Source organism: Octopus sinensis, linkage group LG5 (assembly GCF_006345805.1).
Source record: "Octopus sinensis linkage group LG5, ASM634580v1, whole genome shotgun sequence".
In the NCBI taxonomy this organism is placed as follows: Eukaryota; Metazoa; Mollusca; class Cephalopoda; order Octopoda; family Octopodidae; genus Octopus; species Octopus sinensis.
The window spans coordinates 54,779,872-54,804,396 of NC_043001.1; the positions used below are offsets into that span (position 1 = coordinate 54,779,872).

Sequence of the window (24,525 nt, forward strand, 5' to 3'; positions counted from 1 at the left end):
CCGGTTTAAAATCTAAAGGGTTAATAGATGTAAATCTAAGTATTGATTTATTGTATTCCTTCATTTGTTTGATTCATTGATGTTATGTAAACAAATCTAATTGATGTTACCATACACTGTTTGTTGCTTCACAGGAAGATGGTCCTTTGACAAAACATGAATTGATATTCCAATATGCTTTCCAGTATGCAATTACTGTTTTAAGTATTGCATGCCCCTGTGCTCTGGGTTTGGCCACACCCACTGCTGTAATGGTCGGTACAGGGGTTGGTGCCACTAATGGCATTCTCATCAAAGGCGGTGAACCTCTGGAACTGACACATAAGGTAAGATCTAGGGAACAGTCAGCAAGGTTTACAGAAAAGTGTTCTTTGTTAATGCCTCTCTTGCGAGATGTTCTTTGTGTTGTTTTTATATTGACAAGTTTCTTTGCTTTGTTGACACTGAATTTTTTCACTTGCAGATACATCTACTTTTCTTTCAAGGTACAAACATTGTCTTTGTATGTGTATCTATGTATACATATAGGTCCATAAACTACATATATCATAGGTCATAGATATCAGATGGTCAACACATTTTTACTATATGCGAATATTTGGACAACTTTAGTGATGTGATAGCCTTTTAAAATTATGCTATCGTTTGGTTCAAAATTCTTATTTAGATCAGGATGGGGATTCTGCATACTCACAATCTGAAGTTGTATGGCAACAATGGAAAACAACAGGTTCTTTTGCTACTTGTTGCATTGATTTTACTTGAAGGAGGATTTAACATTAGTATCACAGTATCAAAAGATTTGTCTGTTCATTGCTTCCTACAACAATGAAATATAACTCTGATATCAAATTTATCTTGAAGTAATTAAAGAAGTGTGAATGTTACAGATATTGTAGCCCCATTTGTATACCATAGCTGTTATCAGAATATAACTGTTGGATATCTGCTGCTGCTAATAATGATGTACATAAACAAGTCTTTTGTACAGCTTCTGGATATCTGTGTAAGACTATTTGTAGAGTTTTTGATGAACTAATATCTATCTCTTGGTTGTTTACAGGTGGATTAAACTGAAATACCAACAATTATCTGGTCTTTGATACTTGCTAGTACCTCTTCTCAGGCAAATATATTGCATTAAGACTGAAAAAAATATTAAACATGTATGTTTCTTAATTCATCTTCAGGCTTATGGTACTTGGCATTATCTTCGTGTGGTATTTACAGCTGCTGTCCAATACTCACTCACAGTTTTAACAGTGGCTTGTCCATGTGGTCTTGGTCTTGCCACACCCACAGCCATTGTCGTAAGTCTTGGGGTAGGCAGCAGTATTGGCCTTCTTATCAAAGGTGGGATTCCTTTAGAAAATATATCAAAGGTAAGATGGTCAGTACAGCATAACCAAGCGCTGAGTTCATGATATACCTCTGGTAATGGGCTTACACCATTTTCTTTTGCTATGGTGATTAAAGTTGCCTACCCTTTGCTCTCCCCCTAATCTCCTTTTGAACAAACTGGAGTCCTTAATCCCATCAGCTACATTTTATTTTTTAAAGCTTTCTAGTATTCCAACACCTTTTAAGAGAGAAAAAAAAACTGTTTCTCATTTACCCCACTGGTCAGATTTGGGTTTAGGAATTCTTCTTTAGCTTATTTATCATTTTTTTTTCATTCAAAGCTTTTATAAAATGTTTGTATATTGAAGGTGAAAGTTACTGATGTTTCTGTCTGTGATATTTTTGTCACGATGTTATATTATATAATTGATAATTAATTTTAACTTGATGATTTTTACCATAAAATCATATTAAAAAAACATTTTTTTGAAAAAATTAAATAACTCACAATCAGTGTTGTATTATTAATAATAATAAAATAACCCCAATATTGTACTAAGATAGAAAGATGATGTTAATAAAGTGCCTTTATTTTTTTCATGGGATAGTGGTAACAAAATTGGTAGAGTGACAGGTAATATACCTTGTGTTTTGGGGTTCTGAGTTCAGATCTTGCCAAAGTCAAGAACAAAGTACCAGTCAAGTATTGCGACTGATAAAAAAAAATCCATTGGTCCTTCCCTACATAAATTTCTGCTCTTGTATCTATATAGGAAATCATAAATGTGTCATTTAAGAGTAACAGTAGGGAAAAACAGTTGAGTGCCTTACAGATCTAGGCTTATTTATGTTCTTAGTTCAAATTAAACGAAGTTTAACTTTGCATTTCAGCTCTTTGGGACTCAGTAAAATAAATACCAGTCATTAACTGGTGGCTGATTCAGTTGACTACCCTACACAGATTTGGAACTTTGTGCTAAATGTAAACTTGTTAGATTGAATTCTTGGACTGCAGCAGTACAAGTGTTATAATAAGCAAAGAAATCAATATTATTAACTATGACAGCTTGTTAAGGTTGACTTTGCATTTCATCCTTTGTGTTGCTGTGGTTTGACCTTAATGAAGCAGACCTATGATCAAAGCATTATAGTCATGACTGTCCCCTCTCTTTAAACCTATTTAGGACTGCTTTACCTAATAAATGTGGTTCTTATTTAAGACAGTAAGATGTGATCTGAGAAGATTTGGTTGCTATTTCTAACAGATTGACCAACCACATTGATGCTCCTTCATTACAAAAAAAAAAAATCCTTTTGCATGCTGATGATTACAAAGTGAAATTTTTAACCATTTTGCCATTCATTCATTCATTCACACACACGTGTGTGTGTGAGAAATATTGGTATTTACATGGCCCTGTCAAGTGACCTGGTATGATCACACAGTTCCTTGAACAAGTGTCTTTTATCATGGGTCAGGTTTCACTCAAGCTTTGTTCTTGACATTCAACATAAAAGCACATCAGGTTGTTTGAAATGGTCGTTAAATAATAGCTTTAATCTGTTGCCCAGTTTAATGCCACCAGTTGGCTCTTTATTGAGTTCAGCAAAGTTCTCTCTATTACAAGCATTTGAATCACATTTCTGGTCTGAGAAATGATCATATGATTGCTGTTTCATCATTTCTTTATTTCCCCTTCTCCTTTGTCACTCGTGGATGCACTGCATAAAGAGATGAATGAATGCACTGCTGGAATATGCAATAAGAAGGGACAATGGTTGAAGTAAGAACGTTATGTATGTAATCAGTAAGGTGTTCTGTTAGAGAGAGAAAAATTAAAGAAAATGCTGTCTCTTCCTTGTCTGTTAAGTCATATTTATTTTTAAAGAAAAGTGGTTGGGATGTAAGACAGAATCAATTGGGTGGGATTTGAACTCAGAGCATAAAAGAAGATAACTAAATTTTGCATTACAAACTCTTTTGTACATTATTTGAGAAGAATACTAAATATTGTATGTTGTATTGAAATTTATGAAATTTTATCAGTTGTAACAGTAATATGTTTTGTAATAAAAATTCTAAGGGTTTTTAATTAAACTGCTATTTTCTAATTATATTATTGAATTTGTGTGGGTTACATTAATGCATTGTTACATTGCTCATATTAGTAGATGTGGCAATAATATTAGTAGGTATGTAAGTTACTAGAATTGTGGATTATGTTTGTGGGTAGGATAGTGTTACTTTGCTCAATTAATAGCTATTTTAACATATTGATACATTGATAATATTAGTACATATATGAGGGTCACATTGTTAGATATGTGGGTCATATTAGATATGTAGGTCATATAAGTGTATGTATGTGTATATACATACATATATATATAGTAATAATTTTATATTTGGGTATACACCTTGTAGTATGCTATTTAAAGCCTGTTCACAGTATTTGGTTACCTGATATCAACAACTGTATGCAAGTATATGCCACTGGATTTACTTCAGGAATTCCAGTACCCATAGAGTTTATAAAAATATGATAAAGAAAATGGAATTCACAAGACTCTTTATTATTCACTACAATCATTTCAACCCATTGTGCACCAGTGCCTATGATACATGCAACTGTTTGTACAACATCTCAAGCCATGAGGTACCATTGCATGATGGGTCAAAATGATCATAGTGAATAATAGTCTCATGAATTCCATTTTCTTTCTCTCATATTTATACCCCAACCTATATATATATTCTGAGATCCCCTTCAGTCACGACACAGACCATGGGATTGCACCTAGAAAGTTACCCTCTGAGGTACAAGTCTGGGCAAGGTTGCTTATGGAAGACCAGCAGCCACCCACGCATACCAGCCTCCCCTCTCCATGCCACCGATGTTATCCAAGGGAAAGGCAATGACCTATACAGCTTGGCACCAGTGACGTCGCAGCTCATTTATTAACGTCCAAGTGGCTGAGCACTCCACAGACACGTGTACCCTTAACGTAGTTCTCGGGGAAATTCAGCATGACACAGAGTGTGACAAGGTTAGCCCCTTTGAAATACAGGTACAACAGAAACAGGAAGAGAGAGTGAGAGAAAGTTGTGGTGAAAGAGTACAGCAGGGTTCACCACAACCCCTTGCCAGAGCCTCGTGGAGCTTTAGGTGTTTTCACTCAATAAACACTCACAATGCCCGGTCTGGGAATCGAAACCACAATCCTGCAACCGCTGGGCCATTTATATATATAAAGTGGGTCACATTAATAATTATATAGATCCTTCCCTTGTAAATATGTATGTTACACTTGTAGATATATAAACCATTCTAGTTTAACATGTTCCACTTATTTAAACCATGTTTATTCTTATTTTTGATAGGTGAAGAACATTGTGTTTGACAAAACTGGCACCATCACTCATGGAATACCCCGTGTGGCAAGAATCTGTACTTTTGTTGAGAGTCATGTGTGTTCATTTGTGAAGCTACTTGCTATTGCAGGAACTGCAGAGACCAGCAGTGAACACCCTATTGCTGCAGCAATTGTGAAATATGCTAAGCAGGTAATTTCTTTTTATAGAATATACTTTGATAAATCAGTAGATCATCATGTTCAGTGTGGTCCCCTGATATGGAGCTGTTCATTTCAAGGTATGTAGATCATCTTGACACTAACAACAAACATATACTATAAATAACTATTACTACAACTATTCTTTTATTAATTGGCTCTGGCTATGGGTTTCACAATAAAAAATATACTCAGGCTCCCTGACAGGAACAAAACCATGATTTCCTGTGTGAACGGTAGTGAGGGAGTTACTTACTTATCTTATTTCATGGAGATTGCAAAGTAGTTGCTCTTGATGAACAAAGACTTTGAGTAGGCAGCCCCACCTTTAGATAACAATTGTTTAGCTACCATCAGCATACAACCTATACTACCACAGATGTTCTTATGTTTTGTGGTCATAGCTTTATTCTCTTTATTTTATCTAGCCAATTATATGTAAACTTCATATACGAAAATCCATGTAAGAATGGCTTGGCTTCCTAACTATTTTATTCACTAAACATGGCTGTGTGGTAAGAAGCTTGCTTCCCAACCACATGGTTCCAGGTTCAGTCCCACTGTGTGGCACCTTGGTCAAGAGTCTTCTACTCTAGCCTTGAGCCAACCAAAGCTGTGTGAGTGGATTTGGTAGACAAAATGAAAGAAGCCTGTCATATATATGTACATTTGTGTGCATATGTTTTTGTGTCTAGGTTTGTGTCTCCCTCTCCCCCACTTCCTGCCCAGCTTGACAACTGGTGTTTGAGTGATTGCATTTCTGTAACTTAGCAGTTTGGTAAAAGATACCGATAGAATAATTACAAGTCCTGGTGTTGATTTATTCAACTAAGGCTGTACCTCAGCATGACCACAGTCAAATGACAAACAAAGAAAATATAAAAGTTATATGTGCATGCGCGCGCACACACACATACACACTTTTAATTAAACTCTCAAGATAGATATCAAAACATCTTGATGCAATATCAATATGTCCGATGGCCTTGAGTGCAGGATGTGGTGCTGCAACTAAAGTTTAGTATCCGGTTTTTTGCTAAAGATATATGCATTCCACCTCATGATATATACATCTGACAAACATCCTGCTTCATGCTAAAGCTGTACACATTCAATTAATGATGAGACATAAAAATTGAGCATTCCCAATAATATTTGAGGAGCTTCTGACCTTTACAGAAGTGTCTAGAAGCTTGAAACCTGGATTCGATCTGTAAATTGGCAAGGCAAGAGACTGAACACTTAGATCTGTCAGTAGGGGTATCTAAGCTTGAATGGTAGATTCTTTATAGAAAAATAATTGCTTAGTGTATTTTGTAAAACGTTTTGGTGCTGAAATAATTTATGGCAGAGAAAAAGTGATGGATGCAGGTGTGACTTTGTGGATGTGAAGTTTGCTCCCCAACCATCTGGTCTTGGGTTCAATCCCACTACATGGTTGTAAATGAGCATCATTATCATACAAATACGGTTTTTCCTTTCCAGTTTTCCATGTAAAACATTTTTAACTATGGGAAAATATTACCTTACTTGGAAACAGGTGAAAGTTGGTAGCAGGAAGTGGACTTTAAATGACGACAGTGTGTAACAGATACTGCTGTGCTTTGAAGCTGTATTAACTTTGGGCATCTGTTAATGAGCACTTTATTATACTTCATGGTAATTATCTATCAATAAAGGCATTATTGACAAAACTATTAGGATACTGATCATGTTTGAAAATGTCCATATTAAAATCTTCCATCATAAGTGTGCAACCTGATAAAATAATTTTTTTAGATGAGATATATATTCACAAAGATAAGCGCATTTGCACTTTTAATACATTTTCTTTTTTATTTTTTTTGCAGACTCTTAAAACAGAAATACTTGGCAATGTGACTGACTTCCAAGCTGTCCCAGGTTGTGGATTACGTTGTAAAGTTTCCAGAGTTGAGCCATTGTTGTCCAACATTGATATTGAGGGTGTTCACAACCGTAGAAATATGGCTGGTAGCCAAAGGGTTAAAATTGATAACATTCTTGGTTTAGAAGACAGTCCAATAATTGAAAGTAAGTTTTTGTTTATTTTGTCCATTTTATTTTTTTATAATTGATTTCTTTTTTCTGTTTTGTTTAGCTTCTATTTTCCATTCTACCTTTATATTATTAGGAAATTGGATGGATATTTCAGAAATAATTGGTGGAGCAATTATTTTATAATCATTACTGTGTTCACAACCTGACTGCAAAATTACTATCTTAGCTTGATTTTTGTTCTTTTTAATCAAAGTTGTCTTATCTGATCTGAGTAATATGCCTACCCTGACAATGTAATGGAATGTTTCTGATGTAGTTTGGACCAATGATCTATGAGTGACTCTAACATTTCTCCCACGTTTGCTTCATTGTCATAAATGTCACAACCTTGAATATTTCCTTCACCGACTGAACTTTAGGTCATATGTATCCTATGAAAAGACGCCAATATGAGTAAGCGGTGAGCAATGAAGACACAGGCTAAGATTATTCTTCTTGAACACACAGTTTAGTAACTTTCTATCACTAATAACACTATTTAACACAATTTTTGTCCTTGGGTAGCAGCTGTTATTTCCTATTTGCTTACTCCTGGAAAGTATGAAAAATAGCTAATATTTCCTTCAAACTTTGCTTGTGTTAGATTTTTTCCAAACCCCCAAAGCATTCCTCTCAACAACGTGGTTGTGATGCTCCCCCTCTACTCCTGCCCAAGATCAGAGATGCACATATTATCAGTCACTAAGGGATATACTCAAGTGGTTAAGCTCAAGCAACTGACAAGCAAATCTTTGATATTGAGCAGAATATTTGCTATAATGATATTTCTGCTTCAATAACTCAGTGCTGAATCTGTCTGAAATGTATTGGGAAATAGGTTAATTTCAAAATGTTGATGTCCAGGTCACAAAAGCAAAGTTTGAAGGGAATGGTAGTCATTTTCTTTGATTTCTAGATAGAAGCAAATAGGAGATAACACTTACTGACCAAATACAAAAAAAAAAAAAAAAATTGTTACATTGTTACACAGTATGATCAAAGACATTCCAGCAGCGATCATTCTAATTTTTTTTACAAGCAGAGTATAGGTTGACCAACAGTATTTATTGTATTTCCAAGATGGTTGTATGCAATATGAGGGTGATTTGGCTGCTATTTCTAGCTGGTTGACCATGCCTATCTATCATGTGTTTCAATATTTGTTTATTTAGGTATGGACACTATTGGTGCTACAGCATCTCAAACCTACGATGTATTCATTGGTAACCGTGAATGGATGCGACGTAATGGACTGGAGATCACTCATAAAATTAACAGCAGTATGGAAGAACATGAGGAACAAGGTCACACAGTGGTGCTTTGTGCTATTGATGGTAGGTTCCTTAATCCTATTGATACCAAATCATCTAAGACCACTTCTGGTTTTGATTTAACAATACTACTTATTTCAAAATGCTCATATTTAAAGTGTGACTTTCTGTTACAATGAATGTTTTTAGCCATTTTATACTAAATTGCTACAAATTCTTGATTTAAAAAAAAAAAATCAACTGAAATAGTTTGATAATGTATTTCAGTAGAAACATGATCAAAGAAAGGCTTATATTTTCTACTTATTTGAAATATTTACTTATCTTTTAATTTTCAAAAGTTACTGCTTCTCTATTTCTCATTGATTGGAATATTATTTCTTTGTCTCCTTTTAGAGCCATCAACTAAAAAACGATAATTTGAATAATTCTATATAAGAAATCATTTCTAGCTTTCTAAAATATTTTGGCTCTTATATATATATATATATATACGATTTAAAAAATTTAAAATAGGATAAAATCTTTATAAGAATTTATCAAGTAGTCAGTATGAAAACCTCATAAAGGAAAAATTTATAATTATTCCCTTTAAATATATTTATTTACATTAAGGGCATTACTACACATAAATGCCCCAAGCTACGAGAGATTCTTAAAGTCAAAACTACAATAATAAATACACAGTGTACAGAACGTGAGGAAATGCAACCTTTGAAGCCAAACCTTAAAAACAGATTCAGCCACAAATCATATGATTTCATAGTTAGTGTACATAATCCACTTCCTAATCATCAGTGCAGGCATAATCAAGACACATAAAAATGAACAAGATCAACATACCAGATGAACACCAAATGTATCCAACATAGTACATAGAGATGTTCACTCTTATATATCTATGTAAGAGGCTGGCTTTTCAAATTGCATCTAGGTACATTCAGAATAATTCAACACTGAATATATTCCGGTTAAATTTAAAATTTAAAATAGGATAAAATCTTTATAAGAATTTATCAAGTAGTCACCATGAAAACCTCAGGGAAAAATTTATAATTATTCCCTTTAAATATATTTATTTACATTAAGGGCATTACTACATGTAAATGCCTCACGCTATGAGGTACTCTTAAAGTCAGAACTACCATAATAAATACACAGTGTACTGAACACGAGGAATGCAACCTTGTTGGATACATTTGGTGTTCGTCTGGTATGTTGATTTTGTTCATTTTGATGTGTCTTGATTATGACTGCACTGACGATTAGGAAGTGGATTATGTGTATTTATTATTGTAGTTTTGACTTTAAGAGTCCCTCATAACTTGGGGCATTTATGTGTAGAAATGACCCTAATGTAAATATATATATATATATATATATATATATATATATATATATATATATATATATGTATGTATGTATAGGTGCAGGAGTGGCTGTGTGGTAAGAAGCTTGCTTCCCAACCACATGGTTCCGAGTTCAGTCCCATTGCATGGCGCCTTGGGCAAGTGTCTTCTAATATAGCCTCAGGCCAAGCAAAGCCTTGTGAGTGGATTTGATAGACAGAAACTGAAAGAAGCTTGTTGTATGTATATATATATATATATATGTATGTATGTATTTGTGTCTGTGTTTGTCCACCCAACATCGTTTGACAACCAATGCTGGTGTGTTTACGTCCCCGTAACTTAGCGGTTCGGCAAAAAGAGACTGATAGAATGAGTACTAGGCTTACAAAGAATAAGTCCTGGGGTCAATTTGTTCGACTAAAGGCGGTGCTCCAACATGGCTGCAGTCAAATGACTGAAACAAGTAAAAGAATATATATATGTTTCTGTTTGGGAGAAGGAGAATTAGTGCCCTTAAACCTTTTCAACAGGTCTTCTCAGACTGGTCAGATAAACCTTTTTGATACCAACCCACCCTGGTGCTATGATATAAAATTCATGTTTAAAAGTGGTTTACATTAAAAACTTAACCAAAATTTGCTAAGTTACATTTGAAACAAGCTTAATAATGACAAAGATATTTTAGTAAATTCTTTAGGAGTGCTGTGTGGTAAAAAGCTTGCTTCCCAACTACATGGTTCCGAGTTCAGTCCCATTGTGTGAAACCTTGAGCAAGCACCTTCTGCTATAGTCTTGGGTGGGCCAAAGTGCTGTGAGTGGATGTGGTAGATGGAAACTGAAAGAAGCTAGTTGCATATATCAGCATTTAATGTCTGCCTTCCATGCTGGCATGGGTGGGACATATGTGTCCCCCCGCCCTCCGACTACCACTTGATAACTGGTGTTGGTGTGTTTATGTCCCAGTAACTTTGCAGTTTGGCAAAAGGGACTGGTATAATAAGTACCAAGCTGTAAAAAAATAAGTCCTGGTGTCAATCTGTTTGACTAAAATATCCCTTGAAGGTGGTGTTGCAGCATGCCTCAGCCAAAATGACTGAAACAAGTAAAAGAATAATAACAAAAAATTTTTTTAAAAGATTAACTGAAACAAAAGCAATGTATTTCAGTAGAACTATAATAACAAAAGGGTTAATTCAAAGTTAATAGTGTAATTTATTAGAAGTAGTGCATGAAATGGTTAACAAACAAAAACTTTTTTTAAATTAGAAAAATTAAAAAAGAAAGCAAAGCGAATTTTAAAAATTATAAATAACTGTTTTACATTAATTTTTCATGGTTTTGTGGGTTGTTTACTGGAGTACTTGTTTTTACAACTGAATGCTCTTCTTTGTGTTATTTACTTAAGCAGAGAAATAATGAATGAACTCTGTTGTTTGTTAACCTAGAAAATTGTAACAAGCATTGTCAGGTATTTTGTCCCTCAAGGTTACATCAGAATAACAATAAGATATCAACATACAATCATTATGTTGTTCTTATTTAAATGCAGTTCAGCCCTGATGGACCTGACATATAATCAATGTCATACCAGCTATAAGTATCCTGTCTTGTTATGGGTAGGGTAGGATATCCTCTTTTTTAAGATAGTAAGGTATAGGTTAAGTGATATTTAGTTATTTCTAGCAAGTTGGTTTCTAATTAGTTTCATAGTCACATGAATTGATAAAGTGCAACTGATCTGGAAGCACTTGTCTCAGGTTGTTTGATAGATGGTGATGGTAAACTTAAAGAGACATATAAAATCAGACGTACCAATCTTGAATCAATCATTATTCACTAACCTGTTTGCTTTGTTTATATTTATCGATGAAAGTTTATTCCTCTCTCGTACACTCTCTGAAGTTTGATTTATCAGTGACTGGCATCCCACTATAAATTTACTTAGGATTTACTTTCTTCTTAATATTTTGCAGATGAGTTGATGGCAATGTTAGCTGTGGCTGATACTGTTAAGAGTGATGCTCATTTAGCTGTCAGCACACTGAAAGACATGGGTCTTGAAGTGATTCTTTTAACTGGAGATAATCAAAAAACTGCGAGAGCAATTGCCAAACAGGTAAGCATATAACAAAGATATTGAATATTTTGTTTTATTAAATGAATTTTGTTGATTTCTAACTTTCTCCCATCCCTTCCTTGTTACTCATTTGTTACGGTTACTTATTTCCTCTTCTGAAGTCTTTGATTTGCTGCAGTAATATTGGCATGAGAAAAATGATTTTTATAAGTAACTTATCTTAGAATTAAAGTTTGTTCTCACGGATAATTGTTCACCAACCTAAACAGAATTTCACTTTCTCAAAAGATCAAAATTTTCAAACTATCAAGGGGATAGATTCTTACTAATCTCTGTTGTTGTTAAGTATGAGTTAAGTGCAATTACCTTTAGATTTGTTCTGCACCTAATCATCAAAAACACTTCCTAAATTCATTCCTTGTCTCTGAAGACCACATTCACTGTCATCTTGTTTACACAGGTGCTAAGTATAAAAGTTTCCCCAGTCACTTCAACTCAAAAATATACTATCTGTGTCCTAACTATCACCTTCAGTCAGTTTGCCAAAGCTCATTGCTTGAGATAGTTCTTTTCAGTAAATTCTTTGCACTTACTTTCTTCACACATATCTATAAGTTATAGATGGCAGTGTGTCCCATGCCCCCCAAAGTTACCTTTGTTAATTGTTGCCCTGTCACATCAGCTTTTAAATTTCATGAATGTGAAGACACTTGTAAATTATCAATTTCATTTTTCTTCCTCCCTGATCATTAGTATGGTTTCAGTGCAGCTAAAGAGCCCGAAGAGCTTTCCTACTTCACATGAGTTTCAAACGTGTTTGAGATCATCAATGACAGCTATGTTGTTGCTCTTTAACCATGTTTGTCATAAAATTGCCTTGCAATACTGCCAACTTATGGTCTACACCTATCTATTTCTTGGGCTGGAAGTTTCTCCTCAGACCATTCTATTACAGTATTTGAGATCAAGAACGTCTCCAACCAACATTCTATTGACTCATGATTTGGTTATATTGCATACTGTTCATTCATCATATCAATGAGCAACTTGCTGTTGCTTCCACACAAACTTTTCTGTGCAAATGAAACCATCTTTCACTCCTCAGTAACCTTTCACATACAGACATCATCATCGTCTACAAGCAGTCTAAATACCTCCTTTCAGAGCTGCAGTACTTTATAGACAAAGGCCTTGAAAACCTCTTCTGATATGAACATAATAACTATGTCTCCTTTAATAACATCAAACAAGTCACAACATTTGTTAAAGGTACAGACTTTCAACAGTACCTTATCAAAACATTGCCAATACATATATTAAGTACTCACTGCTTTTTTTTTATTCCTATATTTCCTGTAACCGTAATGTTCACTTCTGTAAGTTCCCTTTACTGCTATATCTGACTTACCCATAATGTTCACTACGTTTCAATACTTACCTGTAAAACATTTGCTTTCACTCCAGGTTGGCATCACAACTGTATTTGCTGAAGTCCTTCCATCTCACAAGGTGAAAAAAATCAAGCAACTTCAAAAGTCCAACAAAAAAGTTGCTATGGTGGGTGATGGTGTTAATGATTCACCAGCACTTGCTCAAGCAGATGTTGGAATTGCAATTGGCACAGGAACAGATGTTGCAGTTGAGGCTGCAGATATTGTTTTAATTCAGGTTGGATGATCAATTCTTCTTGATTTGTCATTATTGTTTTCTCCTCCTCTTCCTCTCATGTTATACATATACATATGTGTGTGTGTGTGTGTGTGTGTGTTGTCGTCGTCGTCGCCGCCACCAGTGTTAGCATCAACAATGAAAGTATTAATGATTAATTAATGAATAATGAATTATCTCAGCAAGTTGGGACACAACTCTAATCTTATGTCCTAATCAGTGAAGCATAGATTTAATGGCTTCTGAATGAGAGACAAATCCAGAAATTTGAGGAAGGAATCCAGTCAGCTGAATTCACCATCAAAATCAGTTCTGCTGGAGTTCAATGCAGAACAGAAAGACAACTAAATGTTGTTAAACATTTCATCTTCTGCTCTACTAATTCTATTCATTGGTAACAAGAATGTGAGAGTTTCTGATTTAATCACAAACCCGCATATTGGGGTTGGTAGTAGTTACATTGATTTAATTGACTTCAAGACTTGATTGCTGCCTTTTGATAATGATTTCTTACGTAGGCTTATTAAGGCCAGAAATTTGGTGGGGGTGGGTGCAATTATTGTTTCTATCAACATTAATATGTGACTAATACTTTATTTTATAAACCTCAGAAAGTGTGAAAAACAATGTAGAACCTTGGTAGAATTTGAACTCAGAATGTAAAGAGCTGAAATAAATATACATTTCCTCAAAGCTCTAATGATTTTCCCCAAGCTATCATCTTGGTGATGATGATAAGGATGATAGTGGCGTCGACTTACACTATCAACATCGTTGTAATTTAGTTCCAATTTTCATTTTTAATCCATCAAAGTAACGAGCAAAAAGCATACTAAACGTGACCATCCTTGGACTGCATTATCTCCTTCATGTCTTTAAGATTGTGGAATGTGATTCTGAAGGAAATTTGGCTGATATCTTTAGCAAGTCGTACACATAAACGGCTCTAAACTAACGTTTACGCTGATTAGAAACTTGATAGGGGGACAGAAAGCGTTTCAAGGGAGGTAATTCACTCACCTCTAAAACGCAGTTGTAAATCATCTCCCTTGATTTAATAATTTTTTTTTTCTTTCTTTTTTTTTGTCTGCCAAATGCTCGAATTATCTCGAACACAATTTTCTGAAATTGTTTCTTTGAATTTAGATTATAAAATTGTTACACTGCAAAATTGTATCCGACTTGCAGGTTTTCCTTTATAACTGGATTCCGCTTCTGTCATCAAATTACTGACAGAATAGACAGTAATTTGATGACCTCATTTTGTAGGATGCTTTACAGAGCAAGGGAAAGCCTTTTAATTTTACTCAGTGTCTGTTTAGTCGGTAGAGTAAAGAAGCAGCAGAAAATAATTTACCATTGTTTGTACTAAGGTATATCGTACAATATCTGGGCTATAAGTGTGATGCTTCATTAGAGGTAACTGAGGTAAGCATATGTTGGTTGCACAATATTAATTTTTCATTTCATTTCATATCAACGTCCACTTTTCCATGCCTGTATGGGTTGGACGGAATTAATTGAGGCGAATTTTCTACAGACAGATGCCCTTCTTGTCACCAACCCATACCTATTTCTAAGCAAGTTAATATTTGTCCCATGGCTAAGGTGGCGAGGTCGCAGAAACGTTAGCATGCCGGGCGAAATGCTTAGTGGTATTTCGTCTGCCGTTACGTTCTGAGTTCAAATTCCGCCAAGGTCGATTTTGCCTTTCAGGGTCGATAAATTAAGTCCAAGTTACACACTGGGGTCGATGTAATCGACTTAATCCCTTTGTTTCTCCTTGTTTGTCTCCTCTATGTTTAGCCCCTTGTGGGCAGTAAAGAAATAAGACACGTTAGCGTGTCGGGTGAAATGCTTAGCGGTATTTCGTCTGTCTTTATGTTCTGAGTTCATATTCCACCAAAGTCGACTTTGCCTTTCATCCTTTCGGGGTCAATAAATTTAGTACCAGTTGCATACTAGGGTTGATCTAATTGACTGGCCCCTTCCCCAAAACTTTTGGGCCATGTGCCTAAATTAGAAAAGAATATTTGCCCCAATGACCAGACATGTTCTTGCAGTGTATTGAAAATGAATGACACTGCTTGTATGATGTTGACAGTCATTTACAAATATGGCACTCTGATATCAGGCAAGGTCACACACACACACACACACACACAACAAGCCGCTTTCAGTTTCCATCCACCAAATCTACTCACAAGGCTTTGGTCAGCTTGGGGCTTTAATAGAAGACACTTGTCCAAGGTGCCATGCAGTGGGTCTGAACCCAAAAACGTGTGGCTGAGAAGCCATGTCTGCTCTTGTCTTATTCTGTATGAAATAACGAAATAGAACTAAGCTGTGAGCCTTATTATCAATTATGTGCAGAAAAGACAATTACATTGGTATCAACATATTGAGTGGATGATGAGTGTTCAGCAGTGATAGGTGCCATGTAGTAACAGCACAGCACAGATCTGTGTCAATAAAAGAAGAATAAAGAAACAGTTGGAAAGACCCTTTGACAGTGCAAGATCAAATTTCTTGGTGCATTGTTCTTATGAGTCTACCATATATATATTTTAATAATAATAATACTAATAATGATAATAATGGTTTCAAATTTTGACACAAGGCCAGCAGTTTCAAGGGAGGGAATAAGTTATTTACATTGATCTCAGTGCTCAACTGGTATTTATTTTGTCAAGCCTGAAAGGATGAAAGGCAAAGTTGACCTTGGTGGAATTTGAAATCGGAATGTAAAGACAAACAAATTGCTGCTAAGCATTTAGCCCAGCTTGCCACCTTAATAATAATGATAATGGTTTCAAATTTTGGTGTAAGGTCAGTAAGTTCAGAAGGTTATCAACCCTGAAAGGATGAAAGGCAAAGTTGACCTCAGCAGAATTTGAACTCAGAACATAAAGATTGACAAAATGCTGCTAAGCATTTTCCCTAGAATGCTCATGGCTCTGCCAGCACACCGTTTTAATAATTATATCAACCCTTTAGCATTCATGTCATTCTGACAATGCTAATGCTAATTGACTCCCATTGTTTTGAATTAATTATGCATTAACTTGTAGCCCTGAGATTTTGATGAGGTAACTGTTAATTTTTAGAATGATATTATAGGGTTGGTGTGAGAGGCCAGAGCTGGTCAGTTTGCCCATAAAACAGGTAGAATATTTTAGCCAGATGTGGTCAGTTTAAATGCTAAAGTTTTAATAATTATAATAATCGCTTCTACTAAAGGCACAAGGCGTGAAATTCGCGGGGTGGGGACTAGTCAATTACATCGACCCCAGTGTTTCACTGATACTTAATTTATCGACCTCGAAAGGATGAAAGCAAAGTCGACCTTGGCAGAATTTGAAATATAATAATAATCCTTTCCAATATAGGCACAAGGCCTGCAATTTTGGAGGAAAGGGATGACCAATTATATTGATCCCAGTTACTGATTGGTAATTAATTAATCAACCTTGAAAGGCTAAGTCAATTTTGGCAGAATTTGAACTCAATGTAAAATCTAAAGAAATGCTGCTAAGCTTTTTACCTGGTTTGCTAACAATCCTGTCAGCTTGTTTTTTTATTTAGGCAGAAAACCAGTATATTTGAGGGGAAGGTGATATTTGATACCATCGACATAGACAGATGAAGTACCGTTAAGCATTTTCCCTGATGTGGTAACGATTCTGCCAGCTCACTGCCTACTATATTGTGCTAATAATAATGATAACAATAATAATAATAGTTTCAAGGCCAGTAATATCCCTTATCTAATTATCAATATCCTTTATCTAATTTTATTTTCTTATTTGTTTTCTATTTCATGTCTTTCAGAATAGTCTTATCGATGTTGTTGCTGCCATTAAATTATCAAAAATGACTGTCCGACGAATTAGAATTAACTTTTTTGCTGCTTCAATTTACAATCTATTGGGTATTCCAATTGCTGCTGGTGAGATATCATTACATATTTCTACATCAATCTATCATTATATCAGTAAATATTAATACATTGGTATCATTTCACATTATTATTATAAACTATTGGCTAAGCTCACTGTTTAATTAACAAATCATGTTAATTTAGGGCCATTCGTACCATCCTCGTGTAGCATCAATTTATTCCATTTGATAATTTCTTTGTCAATGTCGATGTTTCACTGTCATATAATAGCATTGATTCAGTGATTGCAGTGAGCAGCTTGATTTTGATTTGCCTGGGCAATTTGGAGTTCCAGACTTTCTTTAGTTTGTGACATGCTTGTGCCTTCTTGATGTGAAATGGCAGCCACTTGTGACAATCAAATGCCTTTATGGAGACCTGCTGAAAGTTAGTGAGAAGATCAGGCAAAAATAGCTGCAACTATCTGGTCACTGTGTGCACCACCTAGAACTGGAAGCACCCAGATTAGTCTTCTGGAACTCACTTGATGGTGATGTAAGAAAAGGAAAATGTCATCACACTTACATCGACAACTTGATTGCAGATACTGGCCTGGAATGTATCCAGGACCTCAAGGCAGCGATGATGGACCAAGAAGTATGGCAGGTAGACTTTATTGCTGCAGCCTGGGTTGGAACTCAGCCATAATCATAAAAATAATACCAATAATAATCACGTTAATTATGTTAATCATATTTTTGTCCAATGTTCTTTTCATTTAGGAATAGATTTTGAAACTTTATAGTGAAGAGGCACAATACCTATGAAACCATAGTGATAGATTCAAGTCTTAATACAGCTTTACTTTTGTGCCCATGAACAAAGGCCATAATCTGTTTGTTGGTTTTTTTTTTTTTGGTTCAATTGTTATTTTACATTTGAATAGTAAGCATTAGGAAGAACATCTAGCCATTAAAGTATTGTTCCAACTATATCAAAATGCTCTATTTTCATCTTTGTATTGTACATAACTAACTTTTCCTATCTTGATTTAATTTGTTGCCCAGTTTAATACTTCTTCTTGGTCTTTGGGTGTTTTTAGCAGAGTTCACTCTGTTACAAGCATCCAGGTTTGATCCCCAGTTTGTAGAAATAAAATCACATACACACACACACTCTCTTTCTCTCTCTCTCTCTCTGTTTCTCTCTCACATTGGATTTTTAACCAGAAAAAATGTAGAGTACTGAATATATGTTATAAAGTTTAATTGTTAATTTATTGGAAGCTGAAGCTATTAGCAACATTCATTAAAAAAAAAAAGGAGTGTGTTTGTGTGTTTGTGTTTGAGAGAGAGAATGTGTGTATTGATATCTGCTTATGTAACTCTGTTTCTAGTTCTGATATTTTAACTGTAGCATCTTTATCATTAACTGTTTTTAATTTCTTTTACTTCTTTTCAGGTGTCTTCATGCCAATTGGTCTGTCTCTCCGACCATGGATGGCTTCTGCTGCCATGGCGTTATCTTCTGTTACCGTTGTATCCTTATCTTTACTTCTCAAATTGTGAGTATTATTCTCTTATAAAATTTTGTGTGTGTGTGTTGAGAAATGGGAACAGAGAAAGAGGCAACATGAGATCTGATAGACAGAAACCAAATTTTGTACCATCAGCCATAAAGCAAAAAATAATGGTTATGTTTATATATTTGATTTATAAGATTTTTGATGCAAAATTGTGTGTTGAAATAGATATTATTATACTTTAGGATGGTCATATTTTGCCAATTAACACACACATTGTATGTTTGGTTTTTACTTCAGCAGTGTTGTTGGTGTTATTAATATTATTATTATTATTATTATTATATTATTATTATTATTATTATTATTATTGAGTGAGAGAGCAATGCATGCCATCAAAGTGACACTGGGGTACAAATATATGAAGCCCAATATACCTAGCATGACTACCTGTCTGATAAGGTACACCAGGCACATGCATTACAACTATATGTGTGTGACATGATGACCTTATACCAAAATAAACAGCTCATGACCTTACAAGTGGGACCCAGTTAGAATTTTTTTTTCAGGTGAAGTAGCTCATCCTGTTCAAAATGTCCCTGAATAAGGGTTAAGGATGTTGAATGAAACACCCATATTTTCAGAGGTGAATTATCGAAACCTCAAAGAATTCCTCTCAACACATGGCTATGATGCTCCCCAACTACTTCTGTTCATAATCAGAGATACACATATTGTCAGCCACTAAAGGACATGGTCAACTGGTTACGGTCAAGCAACTGATGAGCAAATCTGTGATATTGAGCAGAATATTTGCTGTAGCCCATCTTTTTAAACCAAGACAAAACATGTACATGATAATACTTCCAATCAGTTAAGATCAGATGCCATGAGAGCCAGTACCTGGTTCTGCAGCAGGACATTTGTTATTTTAATTATTATTATTATTATTATTATTATTATTATTATTATTATTATTATTAAGGCAGTAAGCTAGCAGAATCGTTAGCACACTGGGTGAAATGCTTAGCAGTATTTCATCTGTCGTCAAGTACTGGGGTCGATGTGATCAACCATCCCTCTCCCCGCAAATTCCAGGCCTTGTGCCTATAGTAGAAAGGATTATTATTATATTAGTTTCTTGGACCTCTTCAGCGACTCCTTATTACACATGCATATATTTGATAAATAACAAAAATGATTCTATCATGGCCAGCTGTATGTCACTTCTATTTCCATTCAGGTGCATTTGAAATACCTGTCATTTTCTCTCTCTTTCCTCCCATTTTTGGTATTCTATGAAACAAATTTTTTTATGCAGAGAGAAATGGAGATAATCAAAAATTAACTACACTAATCTCAGTATTGTTGGAGTTCTTGCAAAAGGACAGTCATGGGCACTCTTTGTTCTTCTTAGTTGTTATGCAACAAATGCAAGAGCTCTGAATGATTTTATTTGGAAAAGCATGATCTTTTTTCTCACTCTACCATCCATGTAATATCATCTGAATTTTTTTAACATCATCATTGTCTGAAAAGAAAAAGAATATTTGTTGTATGGAAGGAATTTGAAAACACAGTAAATGCAGCTGTTTCAAAATCAAACATGAGAGTCACAGGTGAAACACCAGTTCTATCATGTTTTGATAATTCAGTAGATTTCAGTGTAACCTGCTTCAGATCAACTACAATGACCAAAGGAACCGTATGAGATCCATTTAGCTACTAACAATGACATCTTTGGAGTTATTAGAATGTAGAACTGGTATTTCTCTCCAAACAGTCTTTGACTCTGATATTGGTTATATTTAATGCTTTTGAAATCAGCCCCACTACAGTTGTTTTTTAATTTTTATTTTTAAAGCCATTTCTAGAATTGTTATTAGTGTGAAATTATTCTATAAAATAAATTTAGAATATATGAAAAATTGGTCTGAGGTTTGATAAAAAGTCATGCTATACACACACACACATATTAGTCAGCCTGTGGAAGAGACTATCAATCAAAAACCATAAGCAGTATGACCGCCTCGACTGATGCTTTTGCTTGCTCACTGCTCAGTTCATTTTCCTTGCTAGTTTAATTTTCTTTGGCATTTTTTATTCATTTATTTAATTATTTATTTTTCATTCATTCTTTTCTTTTTTTTTCCGCACTCAAGATTCCAGAAACCCACAAAGAACGAACTCCTCACGCAAGAATACTTTCGCAAACATTGTGAAAGAGAAGTTGAAAATATCTCCGTCCACCGTGGTATTGATGAATGTCCTCCAAGTCCGAAAGGCAGTCGACAGGGCAGTATCTTATCACGGCTGAGTGGCAAGTCAAAGAAGCCACCGACAGCTGAATCTAACAACTTGCTTCAGATGGACCCCACAGTTGAAATTGAAGCTTAGTTCCATCATCATCATCATTATCACTTTTATGTCTCCTTTTCCATACTATATGGGATGGATGGGTGTTCCCCACCACAGTTTGTCATGTTATGGTTCTTTGTCATTTCCTATGTGAAGTTCAGCCTCTTGACATCAACATTCACCACTCCTTCCCCTATTTTCCTCACTCTTTTTCTACCACCTGTTCCCTCTACTTGCATTGCTTGGCAATAGTTTACTCAGTTCTCCTTTTCCTCTGCACATTACATACTTCTACCAGTGCAGTCTTCTCTCTTGTACATTATATCGGATTCTTCTTATACCCAGCTTTTCCCTCAGTTCATCTCTGCTGTTGTTTATTGTTCATGCACATCTATTGGAGCACACTTATCTCATCTTATTTCTTTCCATCCTCTCCATTCAAGGGCCATGTTGTGCTGTTTCCTTTGTCAATATCATCTTTATTAACTTCATCATTATCATAATCATCAATATCAGTAACACACACACACACACATTTTCTCTCTCTCTCTCTCTCTCTAAATATATGTATATATATATATATATATATATATAAATAAATCTGTGTATGAGCAGTGGAGTTAGCTCTGTTAGTAAAGAACTTGGTTAGTTTTATTTTTTTATGGCATTTAGTTTGGCAGTAATATTTCACATTTTCTGAATTCAAATCCTTGGTGTTTCCTTTTGATTTTTTTTTATATATATATTCCCATCTTCTTATCTGCTCTCACTTTCTGTCAACAAAATAAGTTAGTTAACAACAATATACTGGGAATTGGCAGGAGTTTTTGTGAACTGATCCTCTAATAGTTGAGAAGAATTCACATATGCATGAGACACGTGCACTTACACACACACACACACACATGCACACACACTATGTTTGTTTGCATGCAGATACTTGCTTGCATACATACATACATACATACATACATATATATATATGTATATATATAATGGAGAAATTGTACAAAATGTATAAATGGATGATGAGTAAAGCACTGTCACAGTTTCGATTATCTGTTGTTATCCATAGATTTACTGCAGGGACTTCATAGCTTCATAGTGATGGTTGGGGTAACAGTATTAATTGAATAGGAGATGGAATGTGTAATAGATTTTATTGGGTACAGCACCTTTTGACCTGTTCTGGATCTCTTCAAGTCTCACTAGAGATTTCTTGAGTCGGCTTACGTACTGCTATATGTCCATCAAATTCTTTAATTTGATGGACTTATAGCGGGCTCAAGAATTAAGCCAACTCAAGAAATCTCTAGTGAGACTTTTTATTGATGTACCTGAAGAGATCCAGAATGGTCAAAAGGTGCTGTACCCAATAAAATCTATTACACATTCCATCTCCTATTTTATTAATACTATTTGTATATACACACACACACACATATGTATGAGACATATCAAAACAATACTGTTTATAGTTTGTTGATGAAGATTTTGGTCCCACCTCTGAAGTAACTGCCCCAAATTAATTTAATGCGTAATGGTTGAAATAGGATAGTGATTTTTATGACTCTGCATTTCAAATTCCAAATCAGTGCAACCTCATGCTTTGCCACAAAAAAAAATATGAAAGAAAAAAAAAACTGACAATATTAAGTACCATTCCAGTCATGACCACGCTGTCTTTATTTAATCTAGGGCTACACACAGTGAGTGATTTTGAGGGAGATTTAGCTGTTATTTTTAGTTGCTTGAGTGACAATGCAACAGGCTTCTTCATTTCATTGTTTTTTAATGTTCCAAGTGTGGTGGGGCCTAGAAATTTTCTCTATTCATTTTTTTTTATTACTGAAGCTCCCCTCATCTATTGGTTCATTTATGCATGGAACGAACGTTTTTGATAACTCTTCTTGCTCATGGCACCATCAAACAGACACTTTTATCTGTTGCCATTTGTAGGGTTCATCTGTTGCTAGTTGCGGGGTTCATATGTTATCCAGTAAAAGGTTAATTTGTTTTCATATCACTTGTTTTAGCCCCAGATCAGCCCTCAACAACCAGACCTATGTTTAAAGTCATTCTATACATGTCCATCTTATCTTCTATTTTTATTTTAGATATGTAAGATCTACAAAAATTTTTGTCCTTTTTTTAAACATTATAGGGTATGATTTAGAGAAAACTTGGCTGCTACATCTAGAAGGTTAGACAACTGCATGTAGACTCACTTCCTCTGGTGTTTGTGTGGCACATAGAGAATTCTTCACATCTCACAGTATTTGCAGCTAGACTGTATTTGTTCTATAATCAAATTTGTGTACAATTAATGAAGTTCACAGATTTAATAGCAAGAAATAAAAAGGAAGTTTGAAAGCCTTTTATGTGGACTAACATGGAGAGTGAATATAATTTGCCACTACACAGTAGTCAAACTGATCATGGGAATGTGAGCAGCATTCACAAATTAGTTCTCCTCTTTCATCTCCTCCTTATAATCAAGTCAGTATTTCACATGTAGGATTGAATTTTTTTGTGCTCCATGGATGACAAACCACGGAGGAATGTTTTAACATAGTAGGTCCTGTATCTTTTTACACACATGAGGCATAAACTTTAGACAAAAACTTAAAACACACATATGCACTAAAATCCCACCATGGCTCTTTATACCTTTTCTGCCCCCTCAAATGTGTCCAGGATACATGAAATAAATATCCATAATGTATCAGGGTCAATGCAGTTGACTATATCTTCTTCCTCCAACAAAACTTGACTCTAAAATTTAAAGCATAAATAACAGTGAGCTGGTGAAATTATAAGTTCATCAAAAACAAAAAAATGCATTACTTTGTATTTGTTCTGGCTCTTTACATCCGGAGTTCAAATCCTGCTGAGGTTAACTTTGCCTTTCCTCCCCCTGAAGTCAATAAAGCAAAATATCAAGCCAAAAACTGGGAACAGTGTATCAGCTAACACTCTCCCTTAATGGTTGGCCTTGTGCTAAATCAGAAACCATTGTTATTATCAAAATCATGGTGGTGGTTGTTTAGTTACATTGCTTTCATTCGAAGTTGAAATCCCACCGAGTTTCGACTTTCCATTTCATCCTTTCAGCATCAATCAAATATGTACCAGTCAACTATGAAGTTCAATATAATCAATTATATATACTCTTACCCTGAAATTTGTGGCCTTGTGCCATTGCTAGAAAACATTGTAATTATTATTGAACATCAAATTAAAAATATTCTTTATTTAAAAAAAGAAAAGAAATATATATGTATGAAGTGTATAAAAATATAATTTCTTAATGAAACGCACTTGTATTTTGTTCTTTTTTAATTACTTCTGTGTTTTTTATTTATCTTTATGAAATTGATATATAACCAAACATTTACCTTCAAAGTTTTACATGAGCTATT

The 24,525-nt window shown here is 34.8% G+C and overlaps 1 protein-coding gene across 4 annotated transcripts in view; it reads left to right on the top strand.

The window, feature by feature from the left end:
- LOC115211782 (copper-transporting ATPase 1) overlaps positions 1 to 24,097 on the top strand; it is a 173,728-nt gene extending 149,631 nt beyond the window's left edge. For all 4 annotated transcript variants that reach the window (XM_029780460.2, XM_029780461.2, XM_036503444.1 and 1 more), the window contains 9 exons: positions 135 to 326; positions 4,724 to 4,906; positions 6,765 to 6,966; positions 8,145 to 8,306; positions 11,569 to 11,711; positions 13,137 to 13,340; positions 17,172 to 17,289; positions 18,682 to 18,784; positions 20,908 to 24,097. In XM_029780460.2, coding sequence (XP_029636320.1) covers positions 135 to 326; positions 4,724 to 4,906; positions 6,765 to 6,966; positions 8,145 to 8,306; positions 11,569 to 11,711; positions 13,137 to 13,340; positions 17,172 to 17,289; positions 18,682 to 18,784; positions 20,908 to 21,142 — 1,542 coding nt within the window. In that variant the 3' untranslated portion in view covers positions 21,143 to 24,097. The remainder of the gene's footprint in view (positions 1 to 134; positions 327 to 4,723; positions 4,907 to 6,764; positions 6,967 to 8,144; positions 8,307 to 11,568; positions 11,712 to 13,136; positions 13,341 to 17,171; positions 17,290 to 18,681; positions 18,785 to 20,907) is intronic.
- Positions 24,098 to 24,525: the final 428 nt, after the last annotated feature.